General features: G+C 40.6%; 3 protein-coding genes across 52 annotated transcripts in view; all 3 read right to left on the reverse strand.

Annotated features, from left to right (window-relative positions):
• TERB1 (telomere repeat binding bouquet formation protein 1) overlaps nt 1-21135 on the reverse strand; it is a 58829-nt gene extending 37694 nt beyond the window's left edge. For 22 of the 36 annotated variants that reach the window (XR_014805732.1, XR_014805734.1, XR_014805733.1 and 19 more), the window contains exons 1-5: nt 21052-21135; nt 20343-20423; nt 15376-15436; nt 617-727; nt 300-428 (exon numbers count right to left, since the gene is read on the reverse strand). Coding sequence is in view for 33 of the 36 variants with exons in the window: in XM_084960009.1 (XP_084816135.1) it covers nt 300-428; nt 617-727; nt 15376-15436 (301 nt within the window). In the remaining 3 variants the exon portion in view is untranslated. Of the gene's footprint in view, nt 1-299; nt 429-616; nt 728-4739; nt 4884-15375; nt 15437-20342; nt 20424-20968 lie in introns of all 36 variants that reach the window. The other 14 variants (XM_084960013.1, XM_084960003.1, XM_084960010.1 and 11 more) reach the window with 2 other exon arrangements.
• TK2 (thymidine kinase 2) overlaps nt 1-26815 on the reverse strand; it is a 1024677-nt gene that overhangs the window by 261027 nt on the left and 736835 nt on the right. The gene's annotated exons all lie outside the window — the stretch shown is intronic.
• NAE1 (NEDD8 activating enzyme E1 subunit 1) overlaps nt 23033-26815 on the reverse strand; it is a 28675-nt gene continuing 24892 nt past the window's right edge. For 3 of the 15 annotated variants that reach the window (XR_014805756.1, XM_084960043.1, XM_021094010.2), the window contains exons 18-20: nt 25898-26012; nt 25761-25810; nt 23033-23343 (exon numbers count right to left, since the gene is read on the reverse strand). Coding sequence is in view for 2 of the 15 variants with exons in the window: in XM_084960043.1 (XP_084816169.1) it covers nt 23234-23343; nt 25761-25810; nt 25898-26012 (275 nt within the window). In the remaining 13 variants the exon portion in view is untranslated. Of the gene's footprint in view, nt 23747-24164; nt 25811-25897; nt 26013-26815 lie in introns of all 15 variants that reach the window. The other 12 variants (XR_014805755.1, XR_014805746.1, XR_014805753.1 and 9 more) reach the window with 8 other exon arrangements.

A 26815-nucleotide genomic window follows, 5' to 3' on the forward strand; every position in this document is an offset into this window, starting at 1 on the left:
AAAACTAGTTTAAAAATTATTTTTAGGGCACTCCCATCGTGGCTTAGCAGTAATGAAACTGACTATATCCATGAGGACACGAGTTCAATCCTTGGCCCCACTCAATGGTTTAAAGATCCAGTGTTTCGGTGAGCAGTGGCCTAGGCTGGCAGCTACAGCTCCAATTAGATCCCTAGCCTGGAAACTTCCATATGCTGAGCGTGTGGCCCTAAAAAGACAAAAAAAAATTATTTCTAGCAGTTTGTTAAAAATATAACACAATGCTTAAAGGATAGTGAAATAAAGTTTTTATATTTTACCATTTTGTTCTGCAACAGCTCCTAATATATATAAGGCCGCTTCTTTTACCATACTATGTTCACTTGACTTTGCAAGATTTTTTACAAACGTCAAACCACCAATTTCCCGAAAATAAACACCCGCATTACCTGTAGAGTATGCAGAAAAGACAAAGTACATTATTATTACAATTATTCTTTTAAGGACAATAAATCACACGGACATAGTAACATAACATGTAGAGTAATTGAATAGAAGAGAAACAACTATGCATACTTCATATATCACAATACTAAACAAAAAGAATCACAAATAAAAATTCATTATCATGTCTTACTGTTTTGTTGGCAAATTGAATGAATAGTGACCAAAGCTTCCTTTTGTGAAAAAGCATTGTCCATTTGATACTTCAGGCACTCCAATAATAAGTTCAGATCAGTCTTCATTTCTAAAGAACAAAAATTTCATTATTTAAGCCAAAAATTTCCTTTTAAAAATAATCATTTAAATTTAACTTTCTAAATACCTATCTTTGTATTTTCTTTTTAAATAATATGTATTACTTTTGTAATCTAACAAATAATAAAGATATGTAAAAGAAAGATGTTTCTTAAATAAAATACCTTGAAATGAACTCCTTATAATTATTTGATACTCCCCTTGCATGAAACATAGGAAAAGAAAATCCAAATATTATTCTCTTTAATTAAAACTATATTGGTTTAAATGTCTGCCATTTAGAATGAACTGAATGAAAATGAAAATAAAACATATTAGAATTTGTGGGATGCTACTAAATCAGAATTTAGGAGGTAATAATAAATACCTATATAATAAAAGAAGAAAAGTCTCGTACTAATGACCTCAGCTTCCACTTTAAGAAACTAGAAAAAGAGTTAAGTTAACCCAGAGTAAGTAGAAGGAAGGAAATTATACAGATCAAAGCTGAACAATAGAGCTGGTTCTTTGAAACCAGCAAACCTCTAGACAAACTGATCAGGCAAAAAGAAGCACAGACACAAATTACCAATAGCAGAATAAGAGAGATGGCATCACCACAGATTCTAAAGACAGTCAAAAGATAATAATGGTTATGCACAACTTCATACTACAGATTCAATGACTTTGATAAAATGGACAAATTGCTTAAAAGATACAAACTATCAAAACTTAATGAAGAGAAAGAGATAACTTAAATAGTCCATTATCTATAAAATGAATTGAAATCATAGTTAAAAATCTGTCTATAAAGAAAACTCCAGGTTCATATGGCTTCATCTGTAAATTCTTCCAAATGTTTAAGGAAGAAATAATATCAATTCTACACAAACTTTTCCAAATTTTGGAAAGAAGAAATACTTCCTGACTTATTCTGTGAGGTCAGCATTACCCTTATACCAAAATCAAAGCCATTAGAAAGGAAAAAAAGAAAACTACAGATCAATGTCTCTTATGACTCAAAAGAGTCTAAACAATTTAGCAAACTGAATTTAATCATAAATTAAAATAACAACACATCATGACTGACTGGGTTTATCCCAGGAAAGCAGGATTGGTTTAAGATTTGAAAAATCAGAGTTCACAGTGTGCTGCTGCATTGACTTAAGGATCCAGCATTGCAGCAGCTGTGGTGTATGTTGCAGTTGTAGCCTGGATTCAATCCCTGACTCAGGTGCAGGGGGAAAAAAAAAAGATTTGAAAAATCAGTCAATGTAATATAACAAACTAAAACAGAAAACCACATGGTCATCTCAATAGATGCAGAAAGAGCATTCGGTAAAATCAAATTTCATTTCTGATTTAAAAAAATATATCCAGCAAACTTGGAATGGATAGGGACCATCTTAACCTAAAAAAATATACCTACCAATAAAAGCTACATTAGGAGTTCCCTTGTGGATCAGCAGGTTAAAGTTCTGGCATTGTCACTTCAGCAGCTAGGGTTGCTGCTGTGGCACAGTTTCAATCCCTAGCCCTGGAACTTCCACATGCTATGGGCACAATTAAAAAAATAAATAAATAAATAATTAAGAAACCCTACAGTAAGTATCAAACTTAGCAGAGAAAGAACGAATTCTTTCTCCCTAGTATTAGGGATAAGACGGAGATGTTTAACATTGTGTTGGAGAATCTATCCAGAGTCATCCTATTTAACATTCCATTTAACAGTGTACTGGAGAGCCCAGCCACTGATTCTTCAGACACTCCAAAGAGAAAAGCAAAAAAGAAACGGCATCCAAATTGGAAGGAAATAGTAAAACTATGTGCATTCATATATGACATGATCTTCTATGTAAATAATCTGATAGAATCTACAAAAGAACTATTAAAATAAGCAAGTGTAGTAAGGTTTCATTTAACATATAGAAATCAATTATATTTCTATATGCCAGCAATAAATAATTGGGAATTAAAAGTAAAAAATAAGGCCATTTACAATGGCATCAAAAGTTTGAAATACTTAGGAAAAATTTACCAAAAGATGTGAATGACATATACACTAAAAACTAAAAATTACTGTGAGATGATAGAGAGGGCTGAAATAAAAGAGGTGATACATCATATTCATGGGCCTGAAGATTAAATATTATTAGAATGTCAATTCTCCCCAAATTGATCTATAGATTCAATGCAATCCCAACAGACTTTTTTTTGGTAGAAACTGACAAGCTGATTCCAAAATTCATATGGAAATGCAAAGGACTTAGAATAGCCAAACAATTCTGAAAGAGAAGAATAAAGCTGGAAGACTGATAGTATCTAATTTCAAGTCTTAATATAAAGCTATAGTAATCAAAAGAGTGTACTGTGACATCAACATAGACAAAAAGATCAATGAAACAGAATACAGTCCAAAAATAAACTGATACATACATGGATAGATGATTTTTTAAAAAAAAAAAACAAAGTCATAAAGGCAATGCAGGGGAGAAAGGATAGTCTTTTCAACAACTAGTGTTAGAACAAATGAATATTCACCTTCAAAAACATAATAAAACAAAACTTGAGAAGGTCCCGTCGTGGCACATCGGAAACAAATTCGACTAGGAACTAGGAGGTTTCGGGTTCGATCCCTGGCCTCGCTCAGTGGGTTAAGGATCTGACGTTGCCATGAGCTGTGGTGTAGGTTGCATATGTGGCTCGGATCTGGTGTTGCTGTGGCTGTGGTTTGCGCTGGCAGCTGTAGCTCCATTTTGACCCCTGGGAACCTCCATATGCTGTGGGTGTGGCCCTAAAAAGCAAAAAACAACAACAACAAAAAAAAAACAAAAAAAAAAACCCCTTGAATCCATATTTCACCCCGTATGTTAAAACTAACTCAAAATGGATTGCAGACATAAATGTAACATCTAAAACTATAAAACTTTAAAAAACTTTTAAAACTTTTTAACTATAAAACATGGGAAAAAAATCTTTGCAACCCTTGATTAAGTAAAGGTTTCTTAGGCATGACACTAATAGCACAATCTGTAGAAAAATAAATAAGTTGAAATTCAACAAAATTATAAACTTCATTCTCTTAGTAGTGTTTTGTGAAGTATGGATAAGACAAGCCACAAACAGAGAAAATATTTGTGAAACACATATCTAATAAAAAATATATCCAGAAAACACATAGACCTCTCAAAACTGAACAATACAAGAGCAAACCACCCGATAAAACAATGAGCAAAAGATTTGAACAGACAAAAAAGATATACAGGTAGCAATTAAACACAAGAAAGGCTGTTCAATATCATTAGGAAAATGCAAATTAAAACCACAAGCAGATACTATTACATGCCCATAGAATGACTAAAATTTAAAGACTGACCATAATATATTGTGGAAGGATGTAAAGGGACTGTAATTCTCCTATACTGCTAATGGACACATAAAATAGTACAACCACTTTAAAAGTCCGGCAGTTTCATAAATTGTTAAACATACACCTACCATTTGATTCAGTCATTTTACTTCTAAGTATTTACCCTTTTATTAGGAGGGGTAATATTTGTATATGTACGCAAAGACTTGTACACAAATCTTCATGGTGACATTATATGTAATAACAAAAAATTGTTAACAACTGGGAGTTCCCACTGTGGCTCAGCAGGTTAAGAACCCGACTAGTATCATGAGGATGTAGGTTTGATCCCTGGCTTCACTCAGTCGGTTAAGGATCCAGCATTGCTGTGAGTTATGGTGTGGGTCCCAGATGTGGCTTGATTTTGGCTTTGCTGTGGCTGTGACATAGGCCGGCAGCTGCAGCTCCAATTCAACCCCTAGCCTGGGAACTTTCATATGCCACAGGTGCAACCCTAAAAAGAATAAAAAAAATTGTAACAACTGAAATATCCATCAACAGAAGAATGGATAAGCAGATTGTGGTATAACCATACAATGGAATGCTATTTAGCAATAAAAAGGAATAAACTATTCATACATGCAACAACACGGATGAGTCTAAAAATACTTACGCTCAGTGAAATAAACCACACACACAAAAAAAGAGTAAATGGTCATTTCCTTAAGGCGCAGGGGGTCAAGTATTCAGTGTTGTCATTGCAATAGCCTGGGGTGCTGCTGTGGTTTGGATCCCTGGCCCAGGCACTTCCACATGCCTAAAACACAGCCAAAAAAAAAAGAGTATATGATAGTATACTGTACAATTTCCATATATTGAGAGAACACAAATACTTCTAAAGTAACAGAAGGCAGATCAGTGGTTTCTTGGGGAGAGAAGGTCCAGGAAGGGACAGAAAGGAAGTATTACAAAGATGCATGAAGATATGTTTACTATCCAGATTGTGCTGATGTTTGTACAATGTTGGGTATATATATATATATGTGTGTGTCAAAACTTCAAAAAAAAAGTTTTTTTTGGCTTTTTTTTTTTTTTTTTTTTTGTCTTTTGTCTTTTGTTGTTGTTGTTGTTGTTGTTGTTGCTATTTCTTGGGCCGCTCCCCGCGGCATATGGAGGTTCCCAGGCTAGGGGTTGAATCGGAGCTGTAGCCACCGGCCTACACCAGAGCCACAGCAACACGGGATCCGAGCCGCGTCTGCAACCTACACCACAGCTCACGGCAAAGCCGGATCGTTAACCCACTGAGCAAGGGCAGGGACCGAACCTGCAACCTCATGGTTCCTAGTCGGATTCGTTAACCACTGCGCCATGACGGGAACTCCTTGGCTTTTTAGGGCATATTTAAGCATATGTAAGTTCCCAGGCTAGGGGTCGAATCAGAGCTGTAGCTGCTGGCCTATGTCACAGCCACACCAATGCCAGATCCAAGCCACATCTGCAACCTACACCACAGCTCTCGGCAACGCTGGATCCTTAGCCCACTGAGTGAGGCCAGGAATTGAACCTGTATCCTCCTGGATTCTAGTCGGATTCGTTTCCACTGTGCCGCGAAGGGAACTCCTCAAAATATAAATTATAAATAGTTATTTACAACTAAAAAGGAAACAATAGACATAATTTTCCCATTAAATTCTTGACTGTAAACTTTAAATAATTTCTTCTCTTGGTTTTAAGGATTTAAGTAAAATTGATATAGATTTTGACAGAATGTTGAATTAACATTTAAAGTTATCAAAGATACAGGATGAAGAAGTGACAAAAATATAGAGAAGCACACTAAAAGAAACTAAGATCTACTGTCAATCACTAATTAGTCTTACTCTTGAAAGAAACTCAACTGGCAATTCGGCTCAATGAAAAAATTCATGACTCAATTTGTTAGTAAAAATCCATAGTATGAAGGTTATCACTAAGTTGTCTTGGAGCAACAGCAAACTTTTACCAATTATATTTTATATTAATAGAAACCATAAGAAGGTTAGTTTGACTGTATGGATGTCAATAAACCACTTACCATCCATAATATGGTTAGTTTGACTGTATGGATGTCAATAAGCCACTCATCATCCATAATATGCCAAAGAGGGCTTTTTGACCTATCAACATGGTGATGTTCAATTCCAGGCACAGAAACTTCTTTACATACTTTTCTTAATTCCTTCTACACTCCCTTTTCATACTTTAATGTTTCCTATCATAACCCCTCTCTTTCCAGACAAAGCACCTACTGACAGCTAGAACTCAGTTTTTATCTTCTGCAGGCTATGCAATCTAGTTCCTTCAATAATTCCTAAAGAAGGAGTTCCTTTGCGGCTCAGTGGAAACAAATGCAACTAGGAACGATGAGGTTGTGGGTTCAACCCCTGGCCTTGCTCAGTGAGTTAAGGATCTGGAGTTGCCATGAGCAGTGGTATAGGTCACAGACGGGGCTCAGATCTGGTGTTGCTGTGGCTGTGGTGTAGGCTGTAGCTCTGATTAGACCCCTAGTCTGGGAACCTCCAAATGTTGTGGGTGCGGCCCTAAAAAAAAAAATTCCTGAAGAAAATAAACAAGCGAACAAAACCTGAAATGTATACAACACCAAAAATACAAGCAACTAAAGAAAATTCAATAAATTGAATTAAAAATTGAAATTTTCTCAGCTTCGAAAGAAATCATTAAGAAAATAAAAAGACAACTCACGGACTAGAGTAAAATATTTTCAAATCAGATATATCCAATAAGGGGCTTGTGTTCAGACTATACAATATAAGTTCTCCTGTGCTGCAGTATGTTAAAGATCTGGTGTTGTAACTGTGTCTTGGGCTACTGCTATGGTGCAGGTTCAATTCCTAGCCAGGGCCACATGCCCTGTGTGTGGCCAAAAAATAAGTAAATAAAACTTTTGGAGTTCCCACTGTGGTACAGTGGGTTAAGAATCCAACCGTGGGGGCTCGGGTAGCTGTGGAGGCATGGGTTGGATCCCTGGCCTGGCAAAATGAGTTAAATGATCTGGCAGCTGTGGCATGGGTTGCAGCTACAGCCACAGCAATTAGAGAAGAAAAAGAAATAAAAGGAATCCAAATTGGAAAAGAAGTAAAAAACTATCACTGTTTGCAGATGATATGATATCATACTTAGCAAACCCTAAAGACAGCTCCAGAAAACTGTTAGAACTCATCAATGAGTTTGGCAAAGTTGCAGCTACAAAATTAATACACAGAAATCATTTGCATTTCTATATACTAATATAGAAAGATCAGAAAGAGAAATCAAAGAAAACGGCCCATTTACAATTACATCACAAGAAATAAAATATGTAGGAATAAACCTACCTAAGGAGACAAAAGACATACTCTAAAAAACCATAAAATGTTAATGAAAGAAATCAAAGATGACACAAAAAGATGGAAAGGTATACCATGCTCTTGGATTGGAAGGATCAATATTTCAAAATGACTGTATTACCCAAGGCAATCTACAGATTCAATGTAATCCCTATCAAATTACCAAAGACGTTCTTTTTCCTTTTTCTTTTTTTTTTTTTTGTCTTTTTGCCTATTCTAGGGCTGCTCCTGCGGCATATGGAGGTTCCCAGGCTAGGGGGTCTAATTGGAGCTGTAGCCGCTGGCCTATGCCAGAGCCACAGCAATGCCAGATCCGAGCCGCATCTGCAACCTACACCACAGCTCACGGCAACGCCAGATCGTTAACCCACTGAGCAAGGGCAGGGATGGAACCCGCAACCTCATGGTTCCTAGTCGGATTCGTTAACCACTGGGCCACGACGGGAACTCCTAGAAAAGAATACTTTAAAATTTGTATGGAAACACAAGAGACACTGAATAGACAAAGCAATAATGAGAAAGAAAAACGAAAATGGAGGAATCAAGGTTTCTGACTTTAGACAATACTACAAATCCACAGTCATCAAAACAATATGGTACTGGCACAAAAACAGACATATAGACTGATGGAACAGGACAGAAAGCCCAGATATAAACCCAAGTACCTATGGGCAACTAATCTATGACAAAGGAGGACAGAACATATAGTGGAAGAAAGATAGCCTCTTCAATAAATGGTGCTGGGAGAATTGGAAAGCTACATGTAAAAGAATGAAAGTAGAACACTATCTAACACCATATACAAAAATAAACTCAAAATGGATCAAAGACCTAAATATGAGGTCAGACACTATAAAACTTCTAGAGGAAAATATAGGCAGAATGCCCTGTGACATAAATGGCAGCAATATCTTGCCTGATCCACCTCCTAGAATAATGACAATAAAAAAACAACAATGGGACCTAACCAAACTCAAAAGCTTTTGCATAGCAAAAGAAACCATTAAAAAAATGAAAAGACAACCCACAGAATGGGAGAAAATCTTTGCCAAAGACGCAATAGACAAGGGCGTAATCGCCAAAATATACAAACAACTCATGCAACTCAACAACAAAAAAAATAAACAACCCAATTCAAAAATGGGCAGAAGACATAAATAGACATTTTTCCAAAGAAGACATATGGATGGCCAAAAGGTATATGAAAAAAGTCTCAATATCACTAATTTTTTTTTTTTTTTTTTTTTGGTATTTTCTAGGGCCGTACCTGTGGCATATGGAGGTTCCCAGGCTAGGGGTCTAATCGGAGCTAAAGCTGCTGGCCTTCACCATAGCCACAGCCACAGCCACAGCAATGCCAGACCCGAGCCACGTCTGCGACCTACACCACAGCTCACCACAACGCCGGGTCATTAACCCACTGAGTGAGGCAGGGATCGAACCCACAACCTCATGGTTCCTAGTCGGATTTGTTAACCACTGAGCCACAATGGGAACTCCTCAATATCACTAAGTATTAGAGAAATGTAAATCAAAATTACAATGACCTCACATCAGTCAGAATGGCCATCATTAACAAGACAACAGATAATAAATGCTGGAGAGGGTGTGGAGAAAAAGGTACCCTCCTCTACTGTTGGTGGGGATGTAAATTGGTACAACCACTATGGAAAACAGTATGGAGGTACATCAGAAAACTAAATATAGAGCTACCATATGATCCAGCAATTCCACTGCTGGGCATATACCTAAACAAATCTTTCCCTGAAAAAGATACATGTACCCCTATGTTCATAGCAGCACTATTCACAATAGCCAAGACATGGAAACAACCTAAGTGTTCATCAACAGATGAATGGATTAAGCAGATGTGGTACATATATACAATGGAATATAAATCAGCCATAAAAAAAGACAAACTAATGCCATTTGCAGCAACATGGACGGAGCCAGAGACTTTCATACTAAGTGAAGTAAGCCAGAAAGAAAAGGACAAATACCATATGATATCACTTATTTGTGGAATTTAAAATATGGAACAGATGATCCTATCTAAAAATAACAAACAAACAAATAAAAAAAAGAAACGGAACATGGCCAAGAAGCGCAGACTTGGGGTTCTTGGGGGGAGAGGGGAGGGAGTGAGAGGAATGGGCCTTTTGGGGGTTTTGGGATGCAAACTGTTATATCTGGAATGGATGGGCAATGGGATCCTACTGTACAGCACAGGAAAATGTGAGTAATTGGGTCACTTTGTTGTATAACAGAACTTAATGAAACATTGTAAATCAAAAATTAAATAAATAGGAGTTCCCGTCGTGGCGCAGCAGTTAACGAATCCGACTAGGAACCATGAGGTTGCGGGTTCGATCCCTGCCCTTGCTCAGTGGGTTAATGATCCAGCGTGGCCGTGAGCTGTGGTGTAGGTTGCAGACGCGGCTCGGATCCCGCGTTGCTGTGGCTCTGGCGTAGGCCGGTGGCCACAGCTCCGATTCAACCCCTAGCCTGGGAACCTCCATATGCCGCGGGAGCGGCCCAAAGAAATAGCAAAAAGACAAAAAAAAAAAAAAAAAAAAATTAAATAAATAAATAAAACTTTTGGAGTTCCCACTGTTGAACAGTAGGTTAAGAATCCAACTGTGGGGGCTTGGGTAGCTGTGGAGGCATGAGTGGATCCTGGCCTGGCAAAATGGGTTAAGCGATCTGGCTGCTGCAGCATGGCTTGTAGCTGCAACTTGGATTTGATCCCTGGCCTGGGAACTTCCATATGCCAAGGTCAGGCTGACTTAAAAAAAAAACAAAAAAACAAAGAACTCTTAAAACTCAACAGTAAAAGACGATCCAATTAAAAAGCATGCAAAGGAGGAGTTCCCGTCATGGCTCAGCAGATACAAATCTGACTAGCATCCATAAGGACACAGGTTCGATCTTTGGCCTTGGTCAGTGGGTTAAGGATCTGGCATTGCTGAGAGCTGTGGTGTAGGCTGCATACTTGGCTCGGATCTGGCGTTGCTGCGACTGTGGTGTAGGCTGGCAGCTAAAGCTCCAATTTGACCACTAGCCTGGGAACCTCCATATGCCGCGAGAGCGGCCCAAGAAAATCATAGTTAACTAGAGAAGTGCAAACTAAAGCCACAATTAGATATCACTTCACACTTACTACGATGGTTATAATTAAAAAGATTCTAATATTTTGACCAAGGATTTGGAGAAATTGGAGTCCTTACACATTGCTATGGGAATGTAAAATGGAACAGCCACTTTGGTAAACAATCTACCAGTTCCTCAAAATGTTAAACATAAATTTACCATAGACTCAGTAATTGTACTGCTAGGTATACATACTCAAAAGAAAACATACGTCCAACCCAAAATTTGTACATCGATATTCATAGCAGCATTACTTATAATAGCTAAACGATGGAAACCCAAATGTCCATCAACTCTTGAAGAGATAAGTCAAATATGATCTATTTGTTCAATGGAGTATGATTCAACAACAACAACAAAAAGGAATGGAAATCCTGAGACAACATGGATGATCCTTAAAAACATTATGCTTAAGTGAAAGAAGCTAAGCCAAAAAGCCCACATATTATATGATTCCATTTATATGAAATATCCTGAACAGGTAATTAGAGACATGAAACAGATTGGTTGTCTAATGGGGGGGTGGGGCTGGGGGATGTGACTGCTAAAGGGTATGGGGTTTCTTTGAGGGTGATGAAAACATCCTAAATTTGATTGTGGTAATGGTTGCACAACTGTATGAATATATGAAAACAATAGAATTGTGTATTTTAAATGGGTGAGGTATGTGGTATGTCAACTACATCTTTTTTTTTTTTTTTTTTTTTTGCTGTGCCCATGGCACACAGAAGTTCCTGGGCCAGGGGTTTAACCCATGCCACAGCTATAACCAGAGCCACAGCAGTGACAATGCCAGATCCCTAACCTGCTTGGCCATGAGGGAACTCTAACATCTTAATCAAGTTGTTAGTGTGTATACATATTTTTATTTATGTATTTATTTTTTTAGGGGCACACCTGCGGCAAATGGAAGTTCCCAGGCTAGGGGTCCAATCAGAGCTGCAACTGCTGGCCTACACCACAGCCACAGCAACACTGGATACTTAACCCACTGAGCAAGTCCAGGGATTAAACCTGAATCCTCGTGGATACTAGCTGGGTTTGTTACCGCTGAGCCACAATGGGAACTTCTATACATATTTTAATATTACTGGTATGCTGGGAAGATGACCAAATGACCAAAATGGTCCCAATCATTCTTTTGAGTGACTGATATGGATGCTTGGCAAAAGACAGCCTCTCTCTTTTCCAATCTCACACTGTATGTAAATATGGCTATTCACTTCCAAGGTCAAATCTAGACCACTGTCATCAGTCAGAATAGCTCTACCACTGACATTTTCCACTCCATTTTTTTTTTCTTTTCTAGGGCCACACCTGTGGCATATGGAGGTTCCCAGGCTAGAGGTCTAATCCAAGCTGTAACCGCTAGCCTATGCCAGAGCCATAGCAATGCAGGATTTGAGCCTTGTCTGCGACCTACACCAGAGCTCACGGCAATACCGGATCCTTAACCCACTGAGGGAGGCCAGGGATTGAACCCGCAACCTCATGGTTCCTAGTTGGATTCGTTAACCACTGAGCCACGATGGGAACTCCACCACTCCATATTTTCAACTCCTTTATTTCATTTTCTGAATATTACTCCAAGTTCTTTCAACTTCCTTATTTTCTTTTCCTTTTTTTTTTTTTTTTTTTTTGTCTTTTTGCCATTTCTTGGGCCACTCCCGCAGTATATGGAAGTTCCCAGGCTAGGGGTCTAATCGGAGCTGTAGCTGCCAGTCTACGCCAGAGCCACAGCAATGCGGGATCCAAGCCATGTCTGCGACCTACACCAGAGCTCACAGCAACGCCAGATCCTTAACCCACTGAGCAAGGCCAGGGATCAAACCCGTAACCTTTTGGTTCCTAGTCGGATTCGTTAACCACTGCGCCACGACGGGAACTCTGTTGTTGTTGTCTTTTGAGGGCTGCATCTGTGGCATATGGAGGTTCCCAGGCTAGGGGTCAAATCAGAGCTATAGCAGCCTACACCAGAGCCATAGCAATGCCAGATCTGAGCTGCATCTTCGACCTATACCACAGCTCACAGCAATGATGGATCCTTAACCCACTGAGGGAGGCCAGAGATTGAACCCGAGTCCTCATGGATCCTAGTCAGTTCGTTAACCACTGAGCCACGATGGGAACTCCCAGTTCTCCAAGACTTCTGGTTTTGTTTTCTTCCCTATTCATCCCAGATCCCATGATTTATCACCTCAACCATTATCTTGCTAGGATTCCTTTGACTCCTCCTTCTACCAAACATGTCTTATAATCCTAACTGTAACACAAAACATATTTCTTTCTCTGCTTTTTCAGCCCAAATATGGGCACTGCTAAAAGAAAAACAAAAAATCAAGGAATTACATCATTGCTAATATTTGGTATGCATTCCGAGGTACAAACCCCACCTCTACTCAGAAATCCCATCCATGGTCAGCTCTATCTCCCATTCCCTCCCGCTCTTTCTCCCATTTTCCTCAATGGCTATTTCAACATCTTTAGCTCTCTTCAAACTTCATCTCTTTCTCTTCCACTTTATGTTAATTTTGGGCTCCCTAGAAGAAGGCCACGAAACAAGGATTTGAGTGCAAGTACTTTTTTGAAAAGGTGCTACTGTCATGGGTAACTGGAGCTTAACTGCACTAGGAAACTGTGGGAGTTAGAGTAGATCCATGGGTCTCAGAGTCATCCCAGTCAATGGGTGAAGACTACTTACCCATTAACTCCCATCAGTCCTTTAGGGCTGCTTCCAGAGAATAGACCATTAATTATTTAGCATCTCTGGATTTGCCTTGCTCTCTGGGCAAAGCAGGTTATAAATGCTATAATAAACCCTCAGTCAAAAACACACACAGAAAGACAGATACCATATGATATCACTTACATGTGAAAGCTAAAATATGACACAAATGAACACATCTATGAAACAGAAGGAGACTCGTAGATACAGAGAGCAGACATGTGGTTGCCAAGGGGGAAGGGGCTGGGGAGGGAAGGATTGGGAGTTTGGGACTAGCAGATGCAAACCATCATATATAGGATGGATAAACGAGGTCTTACAGTATAGTAGAACGAAGTATATTCAATACCCTGTGATAAACCATAATGGAAAAGAACATGAAAAAGAATATAGATATGTATAACTTAATCACTGTGGTGTACAGCAGAAATTAACACACTGTAAATCAACTATACATCAATAAAATTTTTAAAATAAACATTTGCAATCAGAGATTTTTTAAAAAAAAAGACACAGATGTTAAGTGTCACAGCATTCCTACAAAAATATCTGCAGCCACACGCATTCTTACCTCTTCCTCTACAATACCACAACAGGGTCCAGCTCCCCGTCCTACTCATGGTTAACCCATTTACTTGTGCTCTGGGATCCTACAATGACTGCAACTACAGTCAACCTATGAACAACTCAGGGATTAATTGAAAATCCACATATAATTTATAATCTGACCTCCATATCCATGATTCTCATATTCAACCAACCTTGGATGGTGTAGTGCTGTAGTATTTACTATTGAAACAATCTGAATACAACTGGACCACAACGTTCAAACCCACGTTGTTCAAGGTTCAACTCTACTATAGTTTTTTTTATTGCCCAGAATGATTTCCTTCCTCCTTCTTGGCTTAAAGAACTCTTTCTCACAACTCTGAGTTTCCCAGTAGTATGAGCTGACACATTTCAGGTATTTCTTGAACTACTTTGAGTTGGATTTCTCTCACATGCAACTCAAGAGGCACTACTGCAGGCCTATGACCTTTAAAATGTATTCGTGTATTAATTTAACAAATCTTTATTAAATGTTTACTACGCATCCCCTCTGTATCAGATGGGATTCTGATTCCAAAGAACTCACAATCTGGTGACAGAGACAGAAGAAGACATAAGTAATTCTTATAGTGACACAAATGGTCTGAGAGGAGCATCTCCAACAATTATTCCCTATTTCTCCAGTTTCTCCCTCTCCATAACCCCCATTCCCTCATCACATATTCTTATCTGTATCCCTCTTATAAGACTCCCTTAACATTACAACCTTCCTCTAGCTGCTGCCCTATATCTTCACACAAGCTTTTAACAAGAGTAAGCTATTCATACTGTCTCTAGATTCTTATTTCCCACCCAGACCTTAATACACTGCAATCTGACTGAAATCTATTAAATTAACCATTAATAAAACAACCTCCTAAATGGAAAATCCAGTGGATACTTCAGTCACCATTTGTGGCATTTAACATGAAGGCTCTTAGGTAATCTTTCTCAGAGCATTCTCACAAGACTGATTTTTAAAATGCCACATTCCTGACTCTTACCTTTCTGAGATGTTTTCTGAGAACCCTTTTCCTCAGCCAAACTCTGATGTGATGGAGTCTATTAGGGAATACTATTCCCCATCCTTTTCTCTTTTCATGTTTCCTCTCTGTTCAAGTTCCTCCACGCCCATGGATTACATTTCCATTTTTTTGAGGACAGTTCTATAATCTGTACCTCCAGGCATACTTTAACGGTGGTCCTCTGAGGTTCCCAGTTTTTGTATATACCCCCATTCAGTCAGCTAGCATATGGTATTCTAATTATCAGCATGCCATTCCCATCAGGATGTCAGTTTCCTGAAGTCAGTGTGACATGCACAGAAAAGATGCTTAATAAATATTTATGTAAATTGCTGAATAATTCTTTCATTTACTGGATCCTCTCAGATAATCTGTAATATATCCCACAAATATATAATGAAACAAATTCCAGATATATGATCTATAAATTCTCACCTTGTATTTTCTTTGTGTCCTCACTTTCCATGCTTGTCTGCATTTTTTCCTTATATTTCATCTATAAGATAAAGGTATTTTCTCAGTTTGAATCAATTTTAAGAATTACAGAATTATAAATGCAAAAGGGTAGAAAAAGAAGTTTTTCTCAAGCCATAAGACTAAGGATTGAATTTGCAACTTATTAGGTGTGTGGTATTGGGTATGTTTAACTTCTCTGAGGCTCAGTTTCCTCATCTGTAAATAGGAATTTCCAATTTCATAGAGCTGTTGCAAGAATTTTGGGAGTTCCCGTCATGGCGCAGCAGAAACGAATCCAACTAGGAACCATGAGGTTGTGGGTTTGATCCCTGGCCTCGCTCAGTGGGTTAAGGATCCGGCGTTGCCATGAGCTGTGGTGTATGTCGCAGATGCGGCTCGGATCTGGCATTGCTGTGGCTGTGGTATAGGCCAGTGGCTACAGCTCCAATTAGACCTCTAGCCTGGGAACCTCCATATGCCGTGGGTGCGGCCCCTAAAAAAAAAAAGACAAAAAAAAAAAGAATTAACTTTGAAAGCATACATAAATACACCTTGCATTCATAAGAACTAGAGGCATTCAACACATTTTATTAAATAAACACACCAATTACTGGTTAACTAAATCTAACTGCTCCACTCCTGGTCTCCCGTCATTATTTTCTTTCCTATAAATTTTTGTCCCATCATTTCAGATTGGGCACTCCATGAATCAGAGTTTTAGAACACAAACACACACAGTTCTCTTTAAATGTATATTTCTCTTCATAAGCATTTAACTTAACACTAAAAATTTTTCGGAGTTCCCGTCATGGCGCAGTGGTTAACGAATCTGACTAGGAACCATGAGGTTGCGGGTTCGGTCCCTGCCCTTGCTCAGTGGGTTAACAATCCAGCGTTGCCGTGAGCTGTGGTGTAGGTTGCAGACACGGCTCAGATCCCGTGTTGCTGTGGCTCTGGTGTAGGCCGGTGGCTACAGCTCCGATTTGACCCCTAGCCTGGGAATCTCCATATGCCGCGGGAGCAGCCCAAGAAAGAGCAAAAAGACCAAAAAAAAAAAAAAAAAAAAAAACCAAAAAACAAAAAACAAACAAACAAAAAAAACACTAAAAGTTTTTCTAAGAATCCATTGCTTATTTTCAAGCTTAAATCTTTGTTCATTTATCATCTGTTAGAAGAATTATAAAATAACTGGCGACTCTAATATGGCCTCCTTATATTTTTTACTATAAAATGCTAAACTAGACTTCACTTGTGGCACAGCAGGTTAAGGATCCAGCTTTACCACTGCAGTGGCCTGGGTCACTGCTATGGCAAGGGTTTGATCCCTGTCCTGGGAACTTCCACATGCTGCAGGTGTGGCCAAAAAAAAAAAAAAAAAAATGCTGAAGGGTTCCTTGGTGGCTCAGTGGGTTAGGGATCCGTCGCGGTCACTGCTGTGACTCTGGTTCACTCTCTGGTCCCAGAACTTCTGCATGGTGTAGGCATGGCCAAAAAGATAAAATGATAAACTGATTTCTTATTTTTATTTTTTTTTTGCTTTTTAGGGCCTCACCCAAGGCATATGGAAGTTCTCAGGCTAGGGGTAGAATAGGAGCTAGTGTCGGTCTACACCGCCAGAGCAAAGCAGGATCTGAGCCACATCTGCAACCTACATCACAGCTCACGGCAACGCAAGATCCATGACCAGGAATCAAGATCGAGGCCAGGAATCAAACCCACATCCTCCTGGATACTAGTTGGATTCAGATAAACTGATTTTTTTAAGAAAAATCTACTAGTGTTCAATTAAATTCTGAGAGCAATAAATCAGGACTCACAGAACTCTAATTTTTTTTTTTTGTCTTTTCTAGGGCCTCACCCGAGGCATATGGAGGTTCCCAGGCTAGGCATCTAATCGGAGCTATAGCCTCCAGCCTATGCCAGAGCCACAGCAACGCAGGATCCGAGCTGTGTCTGAGACCTACACCACAGCTCACGGCAATGCCAGATCATTAAGTCACTGAGCGAGGGCCGGGGATCAAACCTGAAATCTCATGGTTCCTAGTCAGATTTGTTAACCACCGAGCCATGACGGGAACTCCTAAAATTTTTCTTTACTTAACACTATGTGATTAAATGAAGATACTTAATTGTCCTTTCTATTTTTCACTCTTACTCTCAAAATAAAAACAAAATTTCCAAACAAAAAAATGTAATGATAAGTATGAGAATCTTTTATAAAATAATCTACATGGAGCTCCTGTCATGGCTCAGTGGTTAACAAATCCGACTAAGAACCATGAGGTTGCAGGTTCGATCCCTGACCTTGCTCAGTGGGTTACGGATTGCGTTGCCGTGAGCTATGGTGTAGGTCTCAGACGCAGCTCAGATCCTGCATTGCTGTGGCTCTGGCATAGGCCATGGCTACAGCTCCAATTAGACCCCTAGCCTGGGAACCTCCATATGCTGCTGGAGTGGCCCTAGAAAAGGCAAAAGGACAAAAAATAATAATAATAATAAAATAATCTACAAATATTTAGTAGTTTTGTCATTTTGAAACCTGAATATCCCATTAAAAAGGGATCATAGTATATCCACAGGACAGGCTATTGTTATAATACATACATATATTTTTTTTTCTTTTTTTTTATCTTTTTAGGGCCACACCTGCAGCATATGGAGTTTCCAGGCTAAGGGGTGAATTGGAGCTACAGCTGCTGGCCTACACCACAGCCATGGCAACACAGTATCCGACCTACACTTAACCCAAAGGCCACGGCTCCTCAAGGATACTAGTTGGGTTCATTAACCACTGAGCCATGACAGGAACTTCCTGCTATAAGAATATTGACATTTACTGGAAATGTTTGATAACATGGAAAAATGCTTGTTACAACTTAATCAAAAAGAGCAAGACTCAAAATTTGTCTACACCTGCACCATATCGAAGTTCCCAGGCTAGGGGTCAAATTGGAGCTGCAGTTGCCGGCCTACGCCACAGCCACAGCAACATGGGATCTGAGCCACGTCTGTGACCTACACCATAGCTCATGGCAAAGCTAGACCCTTAACCCACTGATGGAGGCCAGGGATGGAACCCTCATCCTCATGGATACTAGTCAGGTTCATAACAGCTGAGCCACAGGGGAACTCCAGGGATATAACTTTTTTTTTTTTTTTGTCTTTTGTCTTTTTTGTTGTTGTTGTTGTTGTTGTTGCTATTTCTTGGGCCGCTCCCGCGGCATATGGAGGTTCCCAGGCTAGGAGTTGAATCGGAGCTGTAGCCCCTGGCCTACGCCAGAGCCACAGCAACTCAGGATCCGAGCCGCGTCTGCAACCGACACCACAGCTCACGGCAACGCCGGATCGTTAACCCACTGAGCAAGGGCAGGGACCGAACCCGCAACCTCATGGTTCCTAGTCGGATTCGTTAACCACTGCGCCACAACGGAACTCCTGGATATAACTTTTAAATTGAAACTGACAACATAAACAACCTTCTATTCCCCTTTGCCTTTCTTGTACTTTTTTCTAACAAATGGTTACTTTGCACAGTAAAATAAGATAGTTTGTCAAGTACGTAGTAGCATTAATACACGCCATCTATTTACTTGCTACATGCTTAAAAAAAATCCACAGCAAAGAACAAGTTACAACTTTCAAGGGATGGACAATTATAAAATTATATTTAAAAATATAACATGGAGTTCCCGTCGTGGTGCAGTGGTTAACGAATCTGACTAGGAACCATGAGGTTGCAGGTTCGGTCCCTGCCCTTGCTCAGTGGGTTAACAATCCAGCGTTGCCGTGAGCTGTGGTGTAGGTTGCAGACGCGGCTCGGATCCTGCGTTGCTGTGGCTCTGGCATAGGCGGGGGGGGCTACAGCTCCGATTGGACCCCTAGCTTGGGAACCTCCATATGCCGCAGGAGCGGCCCAAGAAATGGCAAAAAAGACAAAAAATAAATAAATAAATAAATAAATAAATAAAAATATAACATAGGAATTCCCATTGTGGTGCAGCAGAAACAAATCCGACTAGGAACCATGAGGTTGTGGGTTTGATCTCTGGCCTCAGTGGGTTAAGGATCTGGCGTTGCTGTGGCTGTGGTGTAGGCCAGCAGCTGTAGCTCTGATTCGACCCCTAGTTTGGGAACCTCCATATGCTGTGGGTGTGGTATGTAAAGACAAAAGACAAAATATATATATATGGCATATAGTATATTCCCAAGAACAAAAGCATCTGCCCAATAAAGCATGTTATTAAGTATTTTCATCAACCTAGTGAATAGATGCAAACTGCCACAAACAAGATTTCAAAATTATTTACTGTAGTCTCACGGGGCAAAAAGTTTTATTTCTTTTAAACAGGTAACGAGAAGAAACTATCCCACTCACAAATTTCACTCAATCAATTCCCCAAAACAGCACAGTTGACTCAAATTCCGACTTTAGCAAGAAAACGAGCTGAACAATTACCCTTTTACCTGGCCTAGAAAATGTTAACATGAAAAGCTTTTTGAAATCTGAATAGCATCCCCAAAATATCAGAAAGATAAATAACATCTTTGTGTGGAAGGCTGGCGGGGCTGAAAATTGCACCATAATTGCTACTGCTAAGCTGCTGAAGAAGGTTGTCTAGCTTGGGCTCATACCAAGTGGAAACTCTCTTCTAGACTAGGAGAGGCAAGACAGAAAGGGCCAGCATGCGATAACATGTAAACTTTCCCTTATGATGGTTTAGATTGAGAAATAACAACAGCCCATCAGGTCCAGAAACAGGCTGGGCTACCAGGAGTAAGTTCCCTACATTAAGGCTCCCAAAGTCAGCAAATTGGAGCAGGCTTTCCGCATTGGTCCTCAGGCCCTTATCCCAGTTTCCACAGGTAAGGGAGAGACCACTCTCCCAGGAAGGAAGGCTAACCCCACCCTGTTTCGTCGCTTCTCTCATTAACACCGTCTGGCTCACCTAAAGAGTTGGAAGAACTCCTCTGGAAGAGCATAGGTTGTCTCTCAGGCCCCTTCTTCGGAGACCAGGGCTCTCCACCTCCTGCAGGGACCCGGGCGCTGGTTAGTGACACAAGGCAGCCCCACCACAGGCGAGTCACCCACAGGTAGCAGGAGGGTCCGAAAATCAGCCCATTTAACATGCCCTCCTTCGCAGGTGCTGAGGAGCACACAGGGCCCACCCCCCCCCCCCACCTGAGAAACGACTTCCTCAGCAGGGCCGCCTCTTCAAACATCACAGTCACCCAGGGAGGCGCCGGGGATGCTCAACTACAATTGGTGGAAAACCGCCAGGCCAGGGGTTAAGTAAGGATCCCCTGTTTTTACCACAGCGGTTCCGGTGGCTGCTGTGGCGCGGGTTTGAGAACTTCCACATGCTATGGGAGCCAGCCAAACCACAAAACAAACAAACAAACAAACAAACAAAAAACCCCCAGACTCTCTACACCTAAGTGATACGCGACTATGCGACTATTCTCTCCTTCCCTGTAGGGCTCGCCACCTCAGGAAGGCCCCTTCCCGCCAACACCCCATCCCCTCATGTAGGCGGGTTAAGAAGGGGAGAGCGGGGCATCCTGTAGCCCAGACCTTCCACAGGGAGCGATGGGCCGGCTCAGGGGCGAGCCTAAGGCAGGACCCAAACAGATAGGGACTGGAAGCTGTGGCTTTACCCTCACGTCGCAGGAGCCTGGGCTCCGCGCTTTCTCCCTTGCAGCGGGCCTAGGACGACGCCAGACCCGGTTTCCCACCGAGAGGGCGGGGCGCACTTCCGTGGGGGCGGAACTTCCGGCGGCCCCGCCCCCGCGCGGAGCCTCTCCCCTGCTTGCAGAAGTTTCAAGGGGCAGGGAAGTAGCTCCCCGTGTAAACGGCTCTCTCTTTGGTCCGAGGGGCATTCGCCCCAAGGAGTTAGCAGAGTGGGCTCTGGGCCCTTAGGGCAGTCCTGTGACCTCGGGGCAAGGGGCAGGTGTACTACGGTTAGGAGGGCATCTGAGCCCTGAACCTGGCCCTCATTCCTCTCTTCCAGCCTTCTCTCCACTTTGTATCATTTTTTTTTAAAATTCAATTTTCTACTTTACAGCAAGGTGATCCAGTCAGACATACACAGAAACATTTCTTTTTCTCACATTATCATGCTCCATCATAAGTGACTATATATAGTTTCCAGTGCCATACAGCATGATCTCATTGCTTATCAGTTCCAAGGGCAACAGTTTGCATCTATTAACCCCAAATTCCCAGTCCATTCCACCCCTCCCCCTCCCCCTTGGCAACCACAAGTCTGTTCTCCAAGGCCATGATTTTCTTTTCTGTGGAAAATTTTCATTTGTACTGTTTATTACATTCCAGATATATATCATATGGTATTTGTCTTTCTGACTTACTTCACTTAGTATGCATCTCTAGTTCCATCTTGCTGCAAATGGCATTAGTTTGTTCTTTTTATGGCTGAGTGATATTCCATTGTGTATATATACATATCTTCTTAATCCAATCATCTCTCTTTGGACATTTAGGCTGTTTCCATGTCTTGGCTATTGTGAATAGTGCTGCAATGAACATGTGGGTGCATGTGTCTTTTTCAAGGAAAGTTTTGTCTGGATATATGCCCAAGAGTGGGATTGCTGGGTTGTATGGTAGTTCTACATATAGTTTTCTGAGGTACCTCCATACTGTTTTCCATAGTGGTTGTACCAATTTGCATTCCCACCAACCATGCAGGAGGGTTCCCTTTTCTCCACACCCTCTCTAGCATGTTATTTGTGGACTTATAAATGATAGCCATTCTGACTAGTGTGAGGTGGTACCTCATCATAGTTTTGATTTGCCTTTCTCTAATCATCAGTGATACTGAGCATTTTTTCAGTGCTTGTTGGCCATCTGTATATTTTGTTTTCTGATAAAACTACACATCCTAAGTATCTGTCTTTTTAAAATTCTACTAGTCTTAACAAATAGATGGTACTAAGATGTCCATAAGCTAAAATTTGCACATGCCTTCAACTGATTATTTGAAACTATAAGAAAAAAACATTTTGGGACTTCCTGCCATGGCGCAGTGGTTAATGAATCCGACTAGGAACCATGAAGTTGCGGGTTCCATCCCTGCCCTTGCTCAGTGGGTTAACGATCTGGCATTGCCGTGAGCTGTGGTGTAGGTTGCAGACGCAGCTCGGATCCCACGTTGCTGTGGCTCTGGCGTAGGCGGGGGGCTACAGCTCCGATTGGACCCCTAGCCTGGGAACCTCCATATGCCGCTGGAGCGGCCCAAGAAATGGCAAAAAGACAAAAAAAAAAAAAAAATTTTAAGTTTTGTTTTGTTTTTTTTTTTTGGTCTTTTGTTCTTTTAGGGCTGCACCCACAGCATATAGAGGTTCCCAGGCTAGGGGTCAAATCAGAGCTGTAGCTGCCGGCCTACACCACAGCCACAGCAACTCAGGATCCTGGCCGTGTCTGCAACCTACACCACAGCTCACGGCAACACCAGACCCTTAACCCACTGAGCTAGGCCAGAGATCGAACCAGCAACCTCATGGTTCCTAGTTGGATTCGTTTCCACTGCGCCACAACGGGAACTCCTAAGCAATTTCCAATGTAACAGAAGACATTTCTATGAGTAACTTTGAAATAGCAAGGCAGAAATAATGAACTCAATTAGAAATGGATAGCTTTTATTAAGAGAAAATTGTTTCCTCCCCACCCTCCACATCCCCCAAAGAGTATTACTACAAATGAGAAAAATATTTATTAATGAAACAATTTAATAGTTCTCCCTTAGCAGAACTTTGCAGACTAGAACACAACCTGAAAGTAATTACAGTTTCAGTCATTAATACACTACATATGGTGTTTATTCTACAACTGGAAAGTTGCTGAAGTTTGTGACATGCCACTATAAATGTAAGTATTATTAAAAATTACAAATTGTTTGGTTATTATTTTGATAACCTCTTGAGCAGCGGCTCCTGCAAGGAAAAAGGAGAAAAGCGAATCTTTGAAAAAGGTAAATTACAAGAGTTATATTAAAATATTCAATTCGTGGAGTTCCCTGGTGGCACAGCAAGTAAGGATACAGCTTGTCACTGCTGTGGCTCAGATTCCATCACTGGCCCAGGAACTTCCACATGCCGTGGACATGGGCCAAAAAAGAAAAAAAAAATCAATTTTGTAAAGAAAAGCTTTTCTTTCCAAAAGCAAAGATGTTTAAAGGTAATACAAAACAGACATAGCTTCCTGAGTCATATTAAAACAAAGGACTACCATTTTTTTCTTTCTTACTTTTTCATGGCTGTACCTGTGGTAAATGGAGTTCCTGGGCTGGTGTCAAATCGGAGCCGCAGCTGCCAGCCTACACCACAGCCACAGCAACTCAGGAGCTGAGCCCTGTCTGCAACCTACACCACAGCTCATGGCAACACTGTATCCTTAACCCTCTTAACGAGGACAGGAATGGAACCCACACCCTCACAGACGCTACATCACGTTCTTAAGCCGCTGAGCCGCAATGTGAACTCTAGGATTTCAATTTTTAAAAACTATGTTATTAAAGGAAATAAAGATTTTGATCTATACATTTGCACCTTGGGATATTATGCCATAGTTTAAAAGAATAAAGTGAGTTCCCAGTGTGGCTCAGTGGAAATGAATCTGACTAGCATCCATGAGGACACTGGTTCAATCCCTGGTCTCATTCAGTGGGTTAACGATCCAGCGTTGCCGTGAGCTGTGGTGTAGGTTGCAGACATGGCTCGGATCCCTCATTGCTGTGGCTGTGGTGTAGGCTGGCAGCTACAGCTCCAATTGGACCCCTAGCCAGGAACCTCCATATGCCACAGGTGCAGCCCTAAAAAGATAAAAAATAAATAATTTTAAAAATAATAAAAAAAAGAATAAAGCATTTTTAATCATGGTGATTTAGAAAGACTGGAAAAATATATTAAGTGTAAACAGTCATAGCAGTAGTATAGATGATGGCAGTTTTTAAAAAGGATACATGTAGACATAAGATTCTCAAAGGATACCCTTTTGTTGCATTTGAATTTTACCCTGAGCATGTTTTATAATAAAAAGGACGTAAAGGAATATTTGTAATTGGAAAGGATCTATATTAAATACTGCCAGATTGCTATACTTAGTAACAGTATGAGTATATAGTAAAAGTAACAAGTTTTAAAATACTACTCCAAACAAAACAAACAATAGAAAAAACTCAAAAAATTACCAAGAAAAAAATTCTTCATCTTTTATAATCTGAAGCTCCTTCCCTCACAAATACTTACTGATTCAATAAAATCTGAGAATCTGAGACTCTACTATGTATGAGATACTATCCTAGGCACCAGAGAACAAAAGACAAAAATCTTTGTTCTTATGGATCTTAGTAGTGAGGGAGAGGGCATTCACAAATAAATAAAATGCATGTCAAAAAACCTAAGTGCTAAGGAGAAAAAGCAAGGAGGGAAATATGAGAGCAAGAGGAGTGACTGTTTAAAATCAGGGAATAAGGGATGACCTCATAGGGAAGATAATATTTAAACAAAGCCTTGAAAGAAATGATTTGTGCAGAATGATTAGAGAATGCACGTGTTACGGACCTAATATGTGTCCTCCTTTATACATATGCTAAAGGCTGCCTACAAGCCACAAAGAGAGGCCTCAGTAGAAACCAAATATGCTGACCCTGCTTTCAAACTTCCAGCCTCCAAAGAGTTTTATCAGAGATGGCATTGTTGAGTTGGGTCTTGAAAAAGAGGTAGATTTTATTTTACTTATTTATTTATTTTTTTTGGCTGTGCTTGTGGCATGCATAAGTTCTGGGGTCAGGGATCCAACCCGTACCACAGCAGCAGCCCATGCTAGAGCAGTGACAATGCTAGATACTTAACCTGCTAAACCACCAGGGAACTCCAAGAACAGGTAGATTTTTAGACAGCCAGGAAATAGGGAAATTTAAGGCAAATGGGCCCAAAGGGATAAAGATTCAAGGAGCAGGAAATGAGAAAGCATGTCTAGGGAAAAGGCAGGTACCTTGAAAAAAGCCAAGGCCAGAAAGGCTGGGTGGAACCAGAACACAGAAGGACTGTGGATTTATTTTCTGAGGACTTCTGTAGTGTATACGTGTGTATTGGCAGGACAGAGGGTTAGGTGAGTAAGAGACACAGAGCTATGCTTTAGAAAGATGAATACCCTTCAGGAATTTAAAATGCACAGCAGTGGGAGAGATGGAATGCAGGAAGACCAATGTGAGGGGCTACTGAAATAATCCAAACTCAATAGAACATTGTGCTTCACTGACCTCCCTAGTTAAAACAGGCAGGAAAACAAAATTTCACAACTGTACTATATAACAACAGGTGACAGTCTTCTCATCTCTGGAACTCACCCCCTAAAAATGCAGCAATGGTGTGTGGTTCAGCAGCTCCATATCGGCAACTAGAGGAAAGGATGGAGACATGAGCCCAGAATGAGCTTTATAATAGGATAGTATTGTCTCCTATGTGCCCTAAAAAAAATACTCACAATTCATGGACATAGTCATCTTTCACCATTACAGATAATCCATATTCCTGAAGGAAGCCAGTGAGACAAGACTTCAACTTTCCTATATCTTCTTCAACTTGATAGTTAGATATCCCTAAAAATATATATGTTAATTAATTTTTATTAAGATAGATATGCGATTTACAATTATTGGCTACCTTCTTTATTTAATCCAGTTTTAGGTGTTCTAGTCAAAACAGTGAGGTATAAAACTGAAATAAGGAGTTCCCGTCATAGCGCAGGTTTGATCCCTGGCCTCGCTCAGTGGGTTAAGGATCCAGCATTGCCGTGAGCTGTGGTGTAGGTTGCAGATGCGGCTTGGATCCTGCGTTGCTATTGCCGTGGTATAGGCCAGTGGCTAAGGCTCCGATTAGACCCTTAGCCTGGGAACCTCCATACGCCACGAGAGCGGCCCAAGAAAATGGCAAAAAGACCAAAAAAAAAAAAAAAAACTGAAATAAGAACAAAAATAATAGGGGAGTTCCCGTCGTGGCGCAGTGGTTAACGAATCCGACTAGGAACCATGAGGTTGCGGGTTCGGTCCCTGCCCTTGCTCAGTGGGTTAAAGATCCGGCGTTGCTGTGAGCTGTGGTGTAGGTTGCAGACGCGGCTCGGATCCTGCATTGCTGTGGCTCTGGCGTAGGCCGGTGGCTACAGCTCCGATTGGACCCCTAGCCTGGGAACCTCCATATGCCGCAGGAGCGGCCCAAGAAATAGCAAAAAGACAAAAAAAAAAAAAAAAAAAAAAAAGAAAATAATAGAATGTATTTGGACAATATTTGCAACTATCAAAAACCTGTAAGAATCAGAGAAATCATCCAAAAGCAATTAAAAATTCTGACAAATCTGCTTTAGTCAGAGCTCCATACCCAGTATCTAGAAGAGTATCTGGCACAT

This window comes from Sus scrofa, chromosome 6 (genome assembly GCF_054392235.1).
Source record: "Sus scrofa isolate SSC_HxYL_T2T_F1_AM1 chromosome 6, Sscrofa_HxYL_maternal_Yorkshire_Landrace_v2.0, whole genome shotgun sequence".
Taxonomy (NCBI): domain Eukaryota; kingdom Metazoa; phylum Chordata; class Mammalia; order Artiodactyla; family Suidae; genus Sus; species Sus scrofa.